The 20,210-nt window shown below is 37.9% G+C and overlaps 1 protein-coding gene across 1 annotated transcript; it reads right to left on the bottom strand.

Moving 5' to 3' along the window:
* Positions 1 to 1,287: 1,287 nt before the first annotated feature.
* On the bottom strand, positions 1,288 to 15,732 carry HSF5 (heat shock transcription factor 5). Its single transcript, XM_015817195.1, has 6 exons — positions 15,036 to 15,732; positions 8,924 to 9,295; positions 6,472 to 6,569; positions 5,381 to 5,908; positions 3,985 to 4,162; positions 1,288 to 1,358 (listed from the first exon to the last, which is right to left on the bottom strand). The coding sequence occupies exons 1-6, from the start codon at positions 15,730 to 15,732 to the stop codon at positions 1,288 to 1,290; spliced, it is 1,944 nt and encodes a 647-aa protein (XP_015672681.1).
* Between the last annotated feature and the right edge of the window lie 4,478 nt (positions 15,733 to 20,210).

The raw sequence follows: 20,210 nt of genomic DNA, 5'->3' as shown, positions 1-20,210 counted from the left end.
GTTTACAGACAGATGTAAAGATATAAATATCGCCATTTCCAGACTGAGCCTTAAAAATAGAGGCCCATTTAATTGTTCATTATTAATAATTTTGAATTATTAATAAAGCTATGTTATAATACAAATATTTTCTGTAGTCCAATCAGGTATGATAAAGAATGAGCTTCATTTGCAACATTTATTTGAATCTGCAACAGGCCTGAACTAAATGCCTATTTTTAATTTAAATCAGGACTGATATACAAGCACCTCTTATCATTTTTTAAATTCAGAGACCTTGCTAAGTATTCTCCCTGCTTGTGTAACATTTTATTTTTCACTTAATTTTCTTATCTTACAATTAGACTGAATGTATATAGATGGACAAATGGAGCCTCTGACAATTGATTGGAGTTATCTCAAAATAATCGGTATATCAAAGCAATGGAAGCTTTGCAAGAAATAATACGTTACTGTCCTACAAATCAATATGAGGCTATAGCTGAGTTTGTGTGGTTGACTTTGGTTCATCCTGCCTTTCATTGAGAGATAATAGATATAGGAAATCTAGGAATTGCAGAAAGTCAACTGGAATAAAAGATCTTTCTGATCTGAGTTTTTTGGGAAGTATATCCTTATGCATTTTTCAGAGTTCTGGGAAATCAAAATAGTTTTAAAACACATTCTCGTCATGCTACATCATTTGCATGCATTCTAATTACAACATAAATACATTCGAGTACAAAGTCATTACTTTTTAAAATCTATTGTCAATAAATATAATCATATTGAACAAGTTAAATAGCTTGCAAAGACATTTAAGCTAAGCAATAAAACAACATAAGCCTTAACATTTGTTTTATATTGGCCTAGAATGAGGAAATTATTAAAACACAAGAATGTACCATTAACATAAAATATCCAGCAGCTATTATGGATGGAACAAATGAAGAAAGAAAAAAATCTGTTGTGTAATTAACTAGAAAATGAGATAAACAGTCTTGAAATGAAATTTGAACAATCCTATGGGGACATTTGTGGCAGCTGTTTGAAATACAGCTTTTTCACTTTTAACAAATTTGGACAAATAAGTTTATTAATTAGATGAAACAGGTTAAAAAATAATTTAAATCTATTAAAGGGGTGTATTAAAAACAGTGGTGGGATTATTTACAAGTGTAACAAAAATGAGCAATGGAAGAGAGTTTTATTTGTCATAACAGTCCCCAAAATACTCCTGGAATGAAAGCCACTGCTCTTCCCCAGCTGGCTACTGCTCTGCATTTGTACATACTTTCCACCAACTTCTCACTCCCTTAATTCTTCTTCCTTTGGAAAATGCTCTTGCTTGCAAGCCACATCCACTAGCAAATGTAGATCTAGGAAGAACACAAATGGCAATCCAATATTTATTCTGTAGTTTGGTTCTTAAGATGTAAAGTACATCTTAAGAGATAGAAGATGTACCCCTGTCTGCCTTAACTAATGGGGTTCCAGGCCCATATTTGCCAGCTAGAGTTCCCCAGCAGCTGTGGCAGAACAGAGTTTCAGTGAAAAATTAGGCATTTTCTTTCTTTGCTACATTGAACAGATAAATTGATAGAAGTCAATGCACAGATGGCCACTTACAAATCCATAGCTGCAGATATATATTTGTATTGTCTCTTTGTATTATGTATATAGGTAAATAGTTAATAATTATAATTACAGAATATGGGATGGGTATATAACATCAAGATACAAGGGAATACAGCCACTGCTAAAGATCACATCTGCATTGGCTTTAGTATGTTACCTGTAACACCAAATAAAGGTAGTGAATTGAAATTAGACTGTTGCTTACGTCAAGCAGACATCCTTCTCAGAAAGGCAGCAAATAAAGCAGAAACATAACAGATTGAACTTGCAGAAATAATAGTATTACTATTTTTATTTAATATGCATGTAAGTGCAGTCCAAGCAGACAATAAACAAATCACAGCATACTATGTATTTCAAGAAGAGACAACTGGTTAGCAAGCACTATAATGTTGTCAACCCATTTCCAAATATTCATCAGAACAAGGAAGGTTGCTCTCACAATTTTTACACTCCTGAAACAAGACTTCAAAAGCCAAAGAATTCATGTCTCCAAAGAGAAATGTAATTCCTGGACAAAAGAAAGTGCAATCAGGGAAGAAATTATTAAAGTCACAACCATCACGATGCCAAAATGATGGAACATACATTGTGATGTCATGATGTAAGCTCCATCCTTTCATACTGATATCACTACAGTGTGCAAGTACATAAGAACAGAGTTTGCATGGTGATGTGACAACAATATTTTGTCAATTGTACTCCCACTTCGTAGATGATTATGTCCAAGTACCAAAATTTCCTCAGCAAAACAAACTCTTGGAGATGCAATTACTATGGTGATTAGAAAAGAAAATGCCAAGAATAAAACCTATGGCATGTAAGGTAAGGATGGGGCTTTCTACCAAAGATCTTGATTTTAAAACATTCCAAAATGCTTCACACAAGCCCTAAACCATAATCATTGCAATTACAACCAAGACATATTGCAGAAAAGATGGTTTTGGCATAGCAGTTCAAACTTAGTGATAAGAGGTGTTTAACATTTAAACATCCTATATTGGGAGTTGTTAGTTTTTTGTGTGTTTTTTTGCTAGCGATATGTAAGATATGAAGTTCCATTCTGTCCTGCAAATCTGAACTGAGCAGGCATAAATGACACTCAAAATCATTTTCAGCTCTTTGACTACGGTATATTTTGACTGTAAGGTCAAGAAATCAGACAAAGTTCAACAGATTATACATTTTGTTATCCCTCCATTCTAATACTCAAATTCCCCTTCAGTTAAAATCCTACACGTAAGTCTTCAAAACATAGGCAGGACTAACTAAAATATATATAAAATTTTGCTGCATATCTCTTCATGCACAGAACCGCATGAAGGCTGTTCAGTGTTTATTATGAGGAATGATCAATAGTGCAGGGCTTTTCAACCTTTTCACCCACTGTACCACTCTTAGGATATGGCAATATCCGAGTACCACCAGTTGCCTAGCAAGGTGTCAAAAACTTGATGACACCCCCCCCCAAAAAAGGAAAAAAGTGATGAAGTACAGGTAGTCCTCGACTTACAACAGTTCGCTTAGTGACTGTTCAAAGTTACAGCGGCACTGAAAAAAGTGCTCCCCAAGCCACAGCCGAGCAAGACACCTGCCTGCCCGCCCGGTGGCGCTCTTCCTCCTGTCCGAGGTTTTCATTGTTGTGAGCATTTATGTTGAAGATTGGCAGTGGGGGTAGGGTGGGAGGTGTTTGGTTTTTATTCCCCCCATCTGCTGGGTGGTTGCAGCAGGTTTTGGTCACTTCACATGACCCGGGGACACTGTGACCGTCATAAATATGAATCAGTTGCCAAGCATCTGAATGTAAATCACAAGACCCTGGAGATGCTGCAACATTCCAGCTGATTGGTGCTTCTTCTGGGCTCATCAGAAGCGCCAGGATCAGCGCCGAGCTCCAGCTGGAGCCTGGCACCGATCCTGGCGCTTCCGCTGAGCGCTGACAGCCCCGAAGAAGCATTGATCCTGGTGCTTCCGCTGAGCCCTGACAGCCCTGCAGCTCCAGCCATCTCTCGCTCAGGCTTGTGCTGTGCTGCCACCGATTCAGCTCATTCCCCTCCCCCGCTACCACTTTTCTAGGATGGTCGCGTACCACCTGCCAGGTGCCAATGTACCACAGGTGGTACCCGTACCACTGGTTGAAAAGCCCTGCAATAGTGCATTAGTAATTGGGGTTTTTAACATGTCCCATACTAATATTTCAATCTTTGTACAAAAGATAAGTATAATTTAGGTTAATTATCCTTAATGCTGGTGTCTGAGGAACTAGCAGAAACAAAATTCCTCTAAAAATTGAGGAAAAGGAAAGCATTAAGTATTTTAATGTAAATAAATTTATATGAGAAGACACCGAAAGCCTACCATTCTTACCAGGGGATTTGCCCTTCTGTGAACTGCTCCTTCTTTCTCTGCATTTGGTTTGGACGGATGAAACTGAATCTTTGGCACATTTGCTGAGAGGACCCACCTCTGAAATGAGGAAACCAATTTGTTCTGAGGACGCAACAGTCTCTGATGTATTTGTCTCACACTTTATATTAGGATCCTCCTTATAAAGAAGTAAAACACACAAATAAATAATACATTTATTTAAAAAAATTCAGATAACAGTGGCACAAGTCCTTGAAGCCCTTTCTCCACAACATCATATTTATTTCATTACTATTCCAGGGTCCCAGGATGGCCTATGTTGTTTTCCCACACATAATGCCATAACAAAGACTTAAGAAGGAAAAGTGGGAAGCCTATTATCCAAGATTTCTTTAAAAAGGCTACATGTGCAAGAGCATATTCAGAACCACCAACAGAATGTATGGGCTATTGTAGAAAAGATTATCTTTCAAAGAACAATTAAACTTTACCCTTAAAATTGGCCCCATCATCCTAATTATCAGTGTCATCCAAATAGACATCATCACAGCAATAATGGTAAAAATATTTCAGAAACACAATTATTTTCAGAACACCATATTCTTCACTATTCTCTGTCATTAATGCCTTGAATCATGACTAGTTCATGACTTAAGTTTACCTAACCCTACTTGCCCCATAAAATATTAAATCTATCATCTCAAATTAACTAATTGGAGGGGCTTTCCAAGAACTGAACCCTCACAATTGGTAAGGAGTTAATGAATATAGTTTAGAATGCTTTATGAACCAAATTAAACAAACCATAGTTTAATGCAACTTTATACCCAGGGAGGGGTGACTGGTCTAAGGCAGTCAAGTAAAACTTTCATGGTTGGTTGAGGATTTGAGTTCAGAGTTCCTTAGTTACAATTTGACCTATGATCATGACAATAATCTTAATATTATGACTGCAATCTTGCAGTAAACTTAAGCTGCTTTTTAAATTAGCCCATTTTCTGAGTTTACACAATTCAGTCAACAATAACTAATGAAACTGGCTGGGTTCACACAACATGCTGAGTGACAAAAAAAGCTAAGCAAAGTTAATATTAATGAAATATTAACCTTAGAAAATTGTGTAAACACAGCTGCTAGTTTTTAACTGACCTGTCTAGTATGGTATATGAACACAGCTGAATTTGCTTAACAAAACTTTTAATAGTGAATATACTATTCAGTTGTGTTAATTATGCACATTAAGCAATATTTGTATTTATAATTTTGAACATCAATGATTTGATGATGCCATGAAATATATTATTTTAATTCTAATTTAAATATTTGCTTACTATGGAAGAACGTGGAGATGAGATTATCAGTCCAGAATATATCATAGTTTTTACATTGCTCTTACCTGTGTCTGACTGAATGGAAGTTCCTCTTGAACAAATACCATGGAAGACACTGCAGAAGACTGGTTCAGTTCTTTGACCTTTGCTGATGTTTGTGGTGTGACTGTAGGCTGCTGCACTATTTGAGTTGTGGTATTCTCCACAGGTTCTGTGGTATGAATAGCATAAATAAACTCTGGAGACTGTGGCAAGGAGCAAGCTATAGCTTGTTCAGACTCTACAACAAAGGATGTGATATCTGAGCCTACAGGTGTTAGAGGTTCTAAGTGGCTGGTTTGACCTGAAGAAGCTGTATCACTATTCCCTGAATTAACTATTAATTGCTGGTTTCGATTTGATTGTGAAGTTGGACATTGGTTCTCCACTGGTTCTACTTTTACCATTTCCAGCTTTGGGGATGAATGCATTTCATCAACAATCTGGAAGACGGCTTCTAGATTGACTTCTGTCTTCTTGTTTTCATCAGAGGTGTTGCAGGACCAATTAGAAGGCAAAAATTCAACTGGATATGAAGATTGCATTGGTGGATTCTGGTTAAACACAATTATTTGTACATTTTAGCACTGCTGAGTAAAATAAGACTATATAACCCATAATACATCTATCTTTAGGATATGCTGTCTATAATACAGTTACTTTTGAAAATAATACAAAGAATCTGAAGTCTTCATTAACAAATTTTAATTCTGGTGTCCTTGTGACTTATTGCTAAAAGAAAAAGCTATAAGTAAATAAGCAACTAACTAAATAAATATCATTTGAATTTAATATAACAATATTACAGCAGAGATTGAATTTAAACTGGGCTTTCTGACATTATTCTTCAGAAATCTTGGAACAAAGTATTGTGTGAACAATTTTACTTGTGTTCAACCACAGATATAATAAACCTGTGACCAAGGGGGAATAAATCTGATGTTTCTTAAATTTATCTTTTTAATCTTAATGCCATAAACTAACTACTAAAAAAACAAAGTGAATTTTCAAAGCTTCACTATGATATGACATGCCATCAAGATCAGGTTTCAGAAAAGCATACAATATATTGCATTGGACATGCATCAAATAGGTCATTGGAACCTAGCCAATTCACCTGAAAATAGCTGCAGTGTGTATAGATTGAGGCTGCAGGACTACCACAACCACTTAGGGGATCCATGTGGGTAGGTGGAGAACAACATTGTAATACAGCTAGAAAGAAAAAAAGAAAAAATTAAAAGGCAGAAATAATATTCCCAGTTAATTAAAATGATTTTCTTAATTGCATTTAAATACTATTATAGTTTTCTTAAGTGTAATCTAAAAGTGGATTATGCTATAGGATCAGCAGAGATATGCCACAGACCTATATAAAAAGCAGACATGATCTAAGGACTAATCCATTCCCTTCCCCTAAGTAAATGATTTACATGCATTAAACACATTGTTTGAAAGGATTCTATGTATAATAGGAAAACTGGTAAAATCTACTAATACGTTCCCTCTCCCAAATCAACAGCATGCCTTGAGAACCATAGTGTGTGTTGATATAGACCAGCCCAAGCACAAGAAATGTGGAAAAAGACTCTAGGGAAATTCTTTATTAATCCAAGATTTGTGAATAGCTAGGTTCAGAGTTGGATTGCCAAACACAGTTTTGTAAGGAATTGTGCCTTCTAGATCACCTTGTCTTAAGAGTCCACCATTGGATAATGTGTCTCATATAAAGCAATTTTGAGTCCATGAAAACAGAAATATGTGCAGGTTTCTTTCACAATTACTTAGCCCAGTTTATATAGAAAGTTAGCTAGTTATCACTCAATGATAATTTTTTTTCGTAAACTTTTAAAGGCAGAGCATTGCCAAGGAGTATTGTGGAATTTATGAAGGCAATACAGGTAGTCCTCAACTTACAACCATTCATTTAGTGACCATTCGAATGTACAACAGCATTGAAAAAAGTGATTTATAACTGCTTTTCCTACTTATTACCATTGTAGCGTCCCCATGGTCATGTGATCAAACTTCAGATGCTTGGCAACTGGTTCGTATTTTTGATGGTTGCAGTGTACTGGGGTCATGTGATCACCTTTTATGACCCTCTGATAAGCAAAGTCAATGGGGAAGCCAGATTCATTTAACAACCGTGTTACTAACTTAATAACTACAGTGATTCACCTAACAACTGTGGCAAGAAAGGTCATAAAATGGGGCAAAACTCAATTAACAACTGTTTTGCTTAGCAATGGAAATTTTGAGCTCAATTGTGATCATAAGTCAAAGACTACTTGTATTGCATAAGGGAAAGAAAGGATTAGCATTTAGTGATAATATTCAAACTCACTGGATACTATGTGCAACTAATTTATAGAACCAGTTAAGAACAACTTTTAAAATATGTTTCAAATGTAAATTATCAGATTATCATTCAGAAAAATTATTGTGTTGAATGAATCTTCTTTATTCTTTGACATTAAACACTTTCCCCTCAGAGACTTATAATCCTACTGCTCAGAAGTCATTTTTAACCAAGTATCTGTTTATGACCTCTGTAGAAGAGCACAGCTTTGACAGCACTGATGTTTAAAATAGAACAGTCTGTCTGAACATTTTGTTTGCTTGTTGTGTTAAGGCAAAATCCCAGGGCTGTTTTAACTAATATGAATAGCAAAAGCTAATATGAAAGAGCCATAAGTCCCTGCTAAAACTTCAGTGGGTGCAATGTAAACATTAATTAAATGTATTCCTTTGTATGATGACATATACAAGAAACACTGCATAGTTTATGGATCTGCACAGCAAGTTTCCAAGATATTTGAAGTTTTAAAAATAGATATATTGTAAGTACTTCATGATCAAAGTGTGTGATGTAGACTCTGAATACATATGAAGTAGCTTTTAGATTTAAGTTACAAATCAATACACTGCCATTTTCTGACATTATTGAAAATAATTGAGTATAGATTTTTGGGGTAGATCACATCAAATATCAAGTATTTAAGAAGTAGCTGTGTGATTCCATAGTAAATACAATTCTAAACTATAAATTTAAGTACAAATTAACTTATAAATTCCAGGCTATGTTATTTTTCTTACATTTCCAGCTAAAAGAATTATAGGTAGCTGCCATCAGTATTTTAGATGATAGATCTTGCTTTGAGACAGATGATTACTATTGCAGAGATAAGAAAAACTGTAAATTGTTGGACTATTACTATTTCCTTCCATTAGCTGCAGGTGGCACACCAGTGGTCACAAAAATTAGCTGTAATACCATATGTAGCAGGACATAGAAGCCCCAGGGCTCTTTTTGTCTAAACAACAGGCAGATTTGCAATGGTATTTCTATATTATCAGGGATACTATATCACAAGTCCTACATTGAGACAATCTACATGCTATACATTAATACAAATTTGCATCTGTATTTTTATACATCAGATATTTTAATAGTTTTATGGTTGGATGGGAGGCTTGCTAGAGATTGTTGCTGCTGTTAAAACACTAGACCTGTAAAATATGCTTTTACATTTTTAATGAAATAAACTAATATTGGAATATGCTACCTGTTGGATAGTAAGCTTGAGAGTATGGTGCTGAAGCTGCATAACTGGTATATTTCTGGGAAGATGTGGCCATTGTCTGAGGCCCTTGTTGAATGTGTACAGATGTAGAGCTGGGCTGCAGAGTGTAAGTTACTTCTGTTGGGAACCTCTGTAGCACAGGAAATGGAACACCTTTGTCTGAAAAAGTTGATGTCTCCACCTGACCTGGGAGCAATCCAAGGGAGTTCTGCCATGTTCTGGGAGGAAAAGGAGTCCGATCGGAACCTTTCAGTGGAAAAGCATTTTGGCTGTGAGATGATGGCGACAGATAGGAATAAGGAGATAAACTGTCTCGCCGAAAAGATCGATGAACCTGCTCTAAAGTCAATGGTGCTGAAGATGGAGAGGAAAATGAGAAATTTGATATATTATTAAACATATATCAGAAGCCACTAAGTCTTTAATATTGTATTATCACTGCTAAGCATATTTGCCTAGATTAGTTTTAATCAAATAATATAGCAAACAATACTCAAAGAAGTAACTTCCTAGTTAGAATTAGAAAACTGTTAATTTGCATCAGTTGGCATATGTATATGATTCTGAATAGGATTTCTTAAGTGAGCATTAGCCTTGCTTTGGATATCAAATCATTCCTAGGACATTACCATAGGATTAGGAAGAGCCTAGAGTGTTAACATAACTTGGACCAAAATACTGATTTGTTACCACCCCTTGATCGATGTGTTTAATTTGATACTAGGAGTATCCATTTCAGAATCAACTAGGATAGAGCCCTTTTTAATAATAATTAATAGTAATAATATACAATTAAAATAAAAACTACTAATTGAACCGCTAAGAAATAATCTGGGGTAAAAAAAATATACCTAAAAAATAGAGCATCAGATTATTTCACAAAATGAAGACTTTTTCTCTGTTTGCTACTTGCCATAACTCTGAAAATAAGTTATGGCAATTAGACAAAGGCCTCAATAACCGTCTACAAATAAATTATGAAAGGGTTCTTCATTTTCAAGTTGTGAAGAACATTTACTTTTAAATATGAGTTTCATATTTTTATATCTGTTGCTATCTGTTGTGTGCTGCCCATAGTTGCTTTCAGTGAGATTGATAACTATATAATTTTTATAAATAAATAATGCAGTAGTCTAATTAGACGTATTACTGTGGGTTGGTGCATCTACACCTATTTTTGACGATCACACCTCTATCAAACAACACATACCTTAGGAATATTATGCTTATGTGTTACTGCAATATATTCTATATAAAGCTATCTTTAAAGTATTGAGAAACTACAATTGACCCAGAATAGGCAGTTAAGGAATTGTCACCTATTGAAAGTATGTGATTCTTTTTTTTAAAAAAATGCACTGGCTTCTCATTTATTCTGGACCAAGTATAGAAAACGAGTAATATCCTTTAAAATATTTTGGACCAGAATATCTGAAAGACTACCTTCTGCTGTTCAACAGCCTGAGGAAATTTTCAACAGAAGTCCTGTGTTAATATACTCTCAATAGTAGTCTCGTCTGGAAAGAAAGCTTTTTCAGTAGCAGTATCTTTTTCCTCCCAAATTAAATTTGTCATAATCATTATTTTAGACTTACATTGGATAGTTCAAATATTCTAAGAGTTACTATTCTCTCATTGCTTTAATTTGCTAGGTGCTGTTCAGTTAAATTATTTAAATGATTACCTATAAACATAGCCTGTGTTTTTGCTGTTTTATCAAATCCTCATTTATTATTTTACAATTGGTGGCACAGTGGTTAGAATGCAATACTACAGGCTAACTCACTGCTCAGGAGTTTGATTCTGAGTTGTTCAAGGTTGACTCAGCCTTCCATCCTTCCAAGGTTGGTAAAATGAGGACCCAGATTGTGCTGACTCTGTAAACTACTTAGCCAGGGCTGTAAAGCACTGTGAAGCATTATATAAGTCTAAGTGCTATTGCTGTATTTTGTCAATGGTAATAGCAGTAACACTCAGACTTATATACCATTCCATAATACTTTACAGCACTCTCTGAGCTATTTATAGTGTCAGTATATTGTCCCCAACAATCTGGGTCTTCATTTTACTGACCCCAGAAGGCTGACTCAACCTCGGGTTCATCCTGATCGAACTCCAGGCTGAGGGCAGTGTGTAATACTGCATTCTAAGCATTGCACCACCAAGGCTTTTTAAAATATTGTGAGCCTTCTTGAGTTTCATTGAGGAAATGTAAAAAGGTATAAACAACAGGAGGGAAAAAAATCTGTCAAAATTTCTACCAAACAAGAAGACAAGTACAACTACAAAAAAAGTAGGAAAGTGGCATCATATTGGTCTTTTCTTTCCAGGCATGCACTGGTAACCTGCACTGAAGTAGGAAAGAAAAATGTGTAAATAATTTTCACACGTATGTTTGTTGTACTCCTCTGATTTCACACAATAAAACTGGTACATATGTATTTGTTACTTCTTGTGATATATATGGGCTTTTCCTACATGGGTATGATATTTGTGTAGCAATATTACTTTACATGAAATGATTCTAATAATGGATGCAGTGAAAAATGAGAATTTATAGTTCTTCTAAGTTGCTTATAATGACCACCTATGTACTTCTTTTAGCTGTTTGTGAGATTTCTACCTTTTTTTCTCTGTGATAATGGCTCTAAATGAAAAATAATATACCCTAATAAAATGGAGAGAATACTGTGGAATGACTGCTCCAGTGCTCTCCCTCCTGTTCTTTTTATTTCAATTTTATTCACCTGTTAGTAATCTCCGATTGATCTTGATGAATAATTTAATCTATTTTCATCCTGATCCTATGACTGACAAGTATTATTTAATGTTTCTATAGCCATAACAAAAGGGGGCACATTGGCTCAGCGGTTAAAGATACTGAGCTTGTCAGCTGGGAAGCTGACAGCCCAGGTTTGAGACCCAAGGGCCACATGGTGGGGTGAGCTCTCTTTACTTGCTTCAGCTCCTGTCTATCTAGCAGTTTGAAAGCTTGCAAATGCAAGTAGATAAATAGGCAGTGGGAAGGTAACAGCATTCCATGTGCCTTGGCATATAGTCATGCTGGTCATATGACATGGAATATGTTTTCTGATAATGCTGGCTCCCTCAGCTAAGAAACGGATGAGCACCACCAGCTAGAGTTGGACATTACTGAATGGGGAAATCTTTACTTTTATTTTTATAGCCATAGCAACTAGTAAATTTGATGCTCATTTATCAGTGATATGCTCCTGTTTCTGCATATATTACTGGAGACTTGAAAAAAGAGCTGCATTAATTAACAAAATGGTGGTAGTATGAAATGCATACAGCACCAATTATTTAAAATAAATATTGAAAAATTGCAAAGAAGGAATCACTACAAGCATACTCTAACAAAAGATGGAGCAGATAGAACATGCATAAAGCATATCTCTTGTTCCAAACCAGCCTGCTAAACCTTTGCATTTTTTTCAGATTTTTTTTAAAAAACTAATTCCCAGCATCATTTGAAGAAAGGAAATTCTGTAATTAAATCATGTTTAATTTATAAATTATAAATTTATAAAAAGAATTGGCTGGATTCACAAACATGCTAAACTCAAACATATTTTATGATTTTTCATGATGTAAACTCAACAACTGGTCAGTTTATATAAAGATTTGGCAGAGTAGTTCCAAGTGGGGATGATTATTCTGAATAATTTGTCATAGAGCAGGTGCAATATCTAAATGAATAGGTGAATCCTGTTGCTCATTGAATCTATCAGCCTTGAAAGGCACTGCACAACTCAAATCTGCAGAATAAGAGATAATTGTTAAAAAACAACATTTTAGGCTTAACATTTAGCTGTAACATTTTTTCAAGCAGAGTGGATTCAGAATGGATTTTCCTTGTCTTTCAATAGGATGCAATAGGTAGTTATTGAAACTTGTGTGAGATTTTGTTATAGAAAGTGTTGTTTCGTATTACAAGGATTTATCTGGGGATATCTTTAACATTAAAGAAATGTTCCTGTTCTGCAAACATTTATTTCCAAAAGAATTTTGTTAACTTCAATGAGATCTACTTTAAAACCTTACCTAGTAAATTGGAGTGGAAATTCTGTTGGTAAAAATCTTATATCCACAGGTTTCTAACTACTTAAAGAATACAGGTAGTCCTCAACTTACGACCACAATTGAGCCCAAAATTTATGTTGCTAAGTGAGAATTTTTTAAAGTGAGTTTTTCTCCATTTTATGACTTTTCTTGCCACATTTGTTAAGTGAATCACTGCAGTTGTTAAATTAGTAACATGGATGTTAAGTGAATCTGGTTTCCTCATTGACTTTGCTTGTCAGGTTGTCACAAAAGGGGATTACATGATTCCGGGATACTGTAACGGTCATAAATAGGAGTCAGTTGTCAAGCATCTGAATGGAAGTCATGTGACCAGGGCAATGCTGCAATGGTCATAAGCAGTGGTGGGATTCAGCCGGTTCGCACCACTTCAGCAGAACCGGTAACTAATTTTTTGTTGCCCAGGCCCAGAATGGACTTCCAGACCGGTTGTTCACATATTTGAATCCCACTACTGGTCATAAGTATGAAAAATGGTCATGTCACTATTTTCAGTGCAGTTGTAACTTCAAATGGTCACTAAACAAACTGTTGTAATTTGAGGCCTACCTGTATAGAATATGCATGGCAGACTAAACTAATCAAGGAGAGAAGCAACCTAGAACTAAGGAGAAACTTCCTGACAGTTAGAACAATTAACCAGTGGAACAACCTGCCTCCAGAAGTGGTAAATGCTCCAACACTGGAAGTTTTAAAGAAGAGACTGGACAGCCATTTGTCCAAAATGGTATAGGGTTTCCTGCCCGAGCAGGGGGTTGGACTAGATGACCTCCAAGATCCCTTCCAACATTATTATTATTATTATTATTATTATTATTATTATTAAGCACCAGACTTCAACATAGAAATGTATGGATTTTGAATTGACATTGGATAACCAAAGATTTGAACCAGGACCCTTGGGTGATTCATGCTGCTTGTTACTGACCACATGGCTTTATTCACACAATACTTAACTTGGTTACAGAAAAGTCATTTTCTGATTCATATAATACATTGAACAATTGACTAATCAGTGTGGCTTTGAATAACATACTAGGCCACATAAAAGCTAACGGAAACTAGTAGCAATCAAGCTTAATATATTGTGCAAACACAACCACTAGAACGTTAATTGATCTGGTTAAGTGTGTTTTGTGAACAAAGCCAGTGAGTTATAAGTTTATTCTTACGAGATACTGAAGAGCCAATCATATTTGACTGGATGGATCTTGGCTATGTGTTTCATACTTTAATATGCAAACCCAGAATGCTAAGTTGAGCAAATAGTGGTCCAGTTAGGGTAAAAAATGATATACAAATACAGGTAATCCTCGACTTATGACCACAACTGAGCCCAGAATTTATGTTGCTGAGAAATTTGTTAAGTGAGTTTTGCCCCATTTCACAACTTTTCTTGCTACATTTGTTAAGTAAATCACTGCTGTTGTTAAATTAGTAACTTGGTTAAGTGATCTGGATTTCCCATTGACTTTGCTTGTCAGAAGATTGCAAATGATCACATGACCCCAGGACACTGCAACCTTCATAAATATGAACCAGTTGTCAACCATCCGGATGTAAATCACGTGATCATGGGGTTGCTGCAACGGTCATAAGTGTGAAAATGATCATGTCACTTTTTTCTGTGCCGTTGTAACTTCGATCCCTAAAGAACTGTTGTAAGTCAAGGACTACCTGTACAGCCATAAGGCCACAGAGAAAGCTCACTACTAAAACTAAAGGCAGTAACTCTTCATTGTTTTTTTCTTATAAACATTTAGATGCTCAGGATGAAATGGGAGAGCTTCTGAACATGCTTTCTCACTGAACTGAGGCTGAACTCTGGCAGACTGGTTCCTCAAGGTGCACTCTGCAAGTGTTCAGTGTCATGTCCCCAATACCGAACCTTTATTGCTATTACGATATTGTTGCTATTGTTAGTAAGATTCTCATTGCACAAGGAAGAAGGTGCAGTTCTGGTGATGACAATCACGCCCTCCTCTCTCACCGGGCTTGTTGTCGTTGTTCTTGGCAGCTACGGCCCCTGCATGTGCCGGCGGGGGATTGTGATGGTGCTGATGTTGCTGGCTGAGGAGGGCCTCGCCACCGTGAAGGGAGGTGCTGAGAAGGCGCTGGAAGCGGTTGGGTGGCCGGCTGGTGACTTCCAGGCCTGCGGCGAGCTTGGCCTTATTCGCGCTAGTCAGGCGTTTGAGATGCACCAACAGATCGGGCCGGTCGCGACGAAAGTGCGGGCTGTGAAAATGGTGCAAGGGGCCGCCGGGGGCCGAGGCGGCGGCTGAGGCGCCTGCGGTGGATCCGCCGCCAGACGAAGATCCCCCGCTGCCTCCCGGCGGGCCTAGCACCACTTTGCGGAAGCCGTACAAATTGAGCTGCCGGATGAAACTAGTGAAATTGGTTGTCTTGAACAACTCCGGCGAGGAAGTGGACGACGAAGATGGAGACACTGAAGAGCCGCCGGTAGGGCCGGCGCTATCGCCCCCCGGGCCGCCTCCCACTGCGACGGCCATTCCGCTGCCGCCGGCGCCCAGGAGCTCGGCTTCGAACAAGGGCTGGTCGATGAGGAGTCCCTCGCCCCGGGCGTCCCAGCGGATGGAGCGGAAGCGCGGGCTGTTGACAAGGCGCCACAGCTTGGCGGGGAAGTTGTTAGGGTTAATGGGCGCGGCCGAGAGCAGTGGGTCCTCCATCGAGGTGACTCGGTCTGCGGGAAGCCGCTAGACCTTCTAGGCCGCCTCGCGCCCGTTCGCCTTCTCTGCCAGCCTCCCCCCCTCAGTCCAACGGACGGTGGAAGGCCCGCGTGAGGCCGATCGGCTTTTTTCCAACGGACGCCGCCGTCAATCATCGCCGCCGTCGAGGCAGAGCGGTGTGACCGGGCTGCTTGGCGGCGCGCGCTCTGGCTACCCCCCTCCCGCCAAAAGTCTTGGGGCAAAGGTGCTACGCTGGCGGCTGCCCAGTTTCTGCCTTTCAGCCTTTCCCTTGGCGAGAAAAGAGTTAAAATCACACCGCCCCGCTTGCTGAAACAAAACCCTTCACAACAGCACAACAAAATGTTCACACAACACGCTTAACCTGGTCTCTGGGTAGTGGTCTTGGTGGAGAGCAGAAGGGTTCTCTTGCCAAGTGTTACACTTGGCTTTGGTACTCACACTTGGCTTTGGTATCCACCCTGTCCTTGATAAGAATAACTTTTAAGAAAAATATAAATGATAATATATAATTATATATAATAATACTTTTGCAGAAGACAGAACCTTTGCTATCATCATCAGGCTGATTCTCATTCAGTATTCTTAGAATGATAAAAGGCCATTGAAGTTCCCTGCAGGAATCCACATTAAAGCATCCCAGCAGACATCCAGAGGAGAGGAGTTCATAATTCTCCTTGGTTTAAGTGGTCATCAACTTACAACCATTCATTTTAGTGAGTGTTTGAAGTTACAATAGAAGTGAAAAAAGTGACAACTAGTTCTTGCACTTGTAACTTCTGCAGTATCTCCACAGTCATGTGATCAAAATTTGGGCACTTGACAACTGGCTTGTATTTACAAAGGTTGCAGCATTCTGGGTCATGTGATCACCATTTTTGACCTTCCCAGCCAGCTTCCAAAAAGCAACATCAATGGGGGAAACTAGATTTGTTCAATGACTGCATGATTCCCTTAAGTGATTAGCTTAACAACTGTGTCAAAAAGATCATAAAATCAGGCACGACTTAACAACCGCTTAGCAACAGAAATTCTGATCCCAGTTTTGGTCATAAGTACTACCTGTAATTGTTACACTGTTGAACTGCTGTTCAACTTATTTCCTAACATCCACTTGCAATGTAGCTCCTGTTATCTCAGACCATTTTTCTATGTTTTTCTTCCTGGGATGTTAGGTGATCTTGACTTTCTGTGTGACCACTGTGCAAGAACCTGGAGGAACTCTTCTTCCCTTGATTGACTTTTCTCCAGGTCCCCCACCAAGACCTGATCAATCCTAATTTCTCTGACCAATTGGGTAGTCTGTGCAGAACATAATAGAACTGATATGATATTGTGAACTAAAAGCTATTTTTCTTGATGTACTGCAAAGTTAACATTTGCTTTTATATCAGCTAGTGTATAACATAAAGCTAGCTCATTCAGTTTGTGATTAGCTACAATCCTAAGATCTTTTCAAGAAACAGCTATAGTTTCAAGATCCTTTCCACACATGCCTATGCATAAGCAATAGTAAGAATTCCCCATGGTACATTGATGCATCTATATTTTTCCTCAATGAAGAATTTTATGTTTTTCTGGATTAAATTTAATTCTGTTATTTACAACCCACATCTCTCACCTTGCAATACAATTTTTAATTTTCCTTTTTTTAATAGTTTTAACCATTCAACCCAGTTTTGTATTATCTGCAAATCTAATAAGGAATTCACTTCCAGATTATGAATTTAATATATTTAATACTCGGGTTTACAGTTCATGGCAAATACTTTAAACAATTAACACTATTCCAATATACCGGTAGTAGTTCAGTTTAAGACAGAGGTCCCCAACCTTTTGGGCACCAGGGACCGGTTCCGTGGAGTTTTTCCGCGGACCAGGTGCGTGGTTTTGTTTGCTGCCTGCATCTCGCGGATGGGGCTTTGCTTGTGTGGTCTGGTTGCTGGCATGCCGTGGCCCGGTACTGGTCCATGGACTGGGGGTTGGGGACCCCTGGTTTAAGAGCCATGGTGGCACAGTGGTTAGAATGTAGTATTGCAGGCTAACTGCCCACTGTCAGGAATTCAACCCTGACTGGCTCAAGGTTGACTCAACCTTCCATCTTTCTGAGGTTGGTTAAATGAGGAACCAGATTGTTGGGAGCAATATGCTAACACTGTAAACCACTTAGAAAGTGCTGTAAAGTATTATAAAGTGGTATATAAGTCTAAGTGCTATCACTATTGCTAAGTTTAAAATAAATATTAAGCTATATAAATATTCTAACTGCCACTCCTGAACCATACCCAAGATCCATATCAATTCTTTTCTCACTTTACATTCCCAAAGGCCCTCTGGAAATGCCAGATCTTAATCATCTTCCAAAATACTAACAGAGATGAAGTCATCCTTGTTTCTAGGGACAATCTGTTACAGAGGAGGGAGACCATCACAGAAAATTTCTCCAGGCTGTCTATCACCCTAATACGACCACCCTATTGATTCTTACCAAAGTGGCAGATTCTATTTGGAGCAAGTCCTGCTAACAAAGTCTGAAGCCATATAGGATTTTATGGGTGATAGCCACCTTAAATTGCTCCTAGAAGCTAATTGTTATCAGTGGAATTCCTGTGATAATGCTACGTTATTAATCCAAGCTTGACCATTACTGCAAGGCAGCCTCATTTAAACTTGCTAAAATGGTCACCAGAGACAGCCCCATGTAAAACAATATACAGTAGTCTAGTTGTGACATGAAAAGGAATTGAATGACCACCAACAAAGTTTAAATATAGAAGTGTTATGCTAAAGGAAAGGAAAGGTGTTATACTAAAAGGTTGCACATATATTTTAACAAATAGAAAAAACTTAAGAAGCCTGCCCTATAATCTTAGAACTTAAAAATATAATTTTTGTCACTGCTTCTTAAATGTCACAGTATTTGCTGAAAAAAAACATGAACTAGCTGCTTTTCAACGTATTGGAGGCCATCATTTTAAATCTTTGGGCTAAAAACTGATAAGAGAACATTCTTGTGAAGACTGCTCTAAATGGATAAGAAGTGGTTCTACTCATTTGCGTCATTAGACAGAATTTTAAAAAGTTGCAGTAATTCTTTGTGGGAGCGGCAGATAGAACACTCAGTTATAGCATTGAAAAGCAATAGGAGCTTCAAAGTCAATTCAAAATAACATTTAAAAAATCAATAATGTTTTTTCTGGGTGGGCATGCTACAGATACCCTCCATCCATTGTAGAAAAGGGCCTATCACATTAAATCCAAGTTCCTGTTTTCTTACTGTGGAAAAGAGTAATCTGAGAATTGGGAGATACTGAAACAATCCCCAGGACCAATGCAGTTCATAGCTGATGCTTGTACTGTCACGATGGCTGGAGCTGGTAGCTTTTGGAAAGAAGAAAAAGATCTTCCTGTGCAATGATTGTGTTGTAAAATTTATAGACTTGATCTGAGTTTAATAGCATGGCATGTAGGCAGTGACCTGAGAAAAACAAAGCCTAAGGAATGCAGACTTGAGACACTGCAAAGACCAATTAATCCAGTTTGAAATCAGACCAGAATGGAGACAACTACTAGGGAAAAATGCACATCAAGTAATAGACCAAAAATGACAGCAGCTAACAGTGGCATAGCTGAGGTGAAGAGTATTATTAGCATATTACAAGTGGCTAGAGATAGGGATCTGGATGAAGGGTATCCCTTGTACATGCAACATCTAGATTGTGAGTCATTTTACCCACTTTCCTCCAGATTCTTGATCTGTTACTTTTGTGAATCTGTAAAGTTTTTTGTGTGTGTGCTGAGGCAAAATCTTTCTATATTGTAATTAATAAAACTAGGGATTAACAAAGGATTATGTGCGGTCTCATCAATGCTGGATTACAATCTTGAGGGGAAGGCTGGTATCTCACTGATAGGTATGTGTGTTTCTAGTATAAACTCCTGATCATTGACCAAGGCTATGCTGCAGGACCCCAATCTGGATTGGTCCTCTGGTCCTGGTGACCGACCCAGATTGGATCCAGCAACATTATCTAGGGATATATATATTTGCCTTCATTCACCAAGCCTGTGTGTCCAGCAGATGTCCATGTCCAACCTTACTTACTTACTTACTTAAATAATTTATATCCCGCCCTTCTCCCGAAGGACTCAGGGCGGCTTACAGGCAATAAAAACGGAACTATACAATAAATATCTAAAAACAATTAAAATATATATTAAATAAGCCTGTTATTTTTAGAAAAGTTATAAAATCCCTATAAAAATCCCTATACAATCCCCCCCCTAGGCCAATCCCGCTTGATGGAAAAGCCATGTCTTGAGGGCACGGCGGAAGGAGGGGAGATCCGGAATAATCCGGATCTCTGGGGGAAGTTCATTCCACAGGGTGGGGGCTCCCACAGAGAAGGCCCTCCCCCTGGGGGTCGCCAGCCGACACTGTTTGGCCGACGGCACCCTGA

This window comes from Protobothrops mucrosquamatus, unplaced genomic scaffold, assembly GCF_001527695.2.
Source record: "Protobothrops mucrosquamatus isolate PMUCROS unplaced genomic scaffold, P.Mucros_1.0 scaffold562, whole genome shotgun sequence".
Classification (NCBI taxonomy): domain Eukaryota; kingdom Metazoa; phylum Chordata; class Lepidosauria; order Squamata; family Viperidae; genus Protobothrops; species Protobothrops mucrosquamatus.
This window is presented reverse-complemented; position numbering and strand designations above follow the sequence as displayed.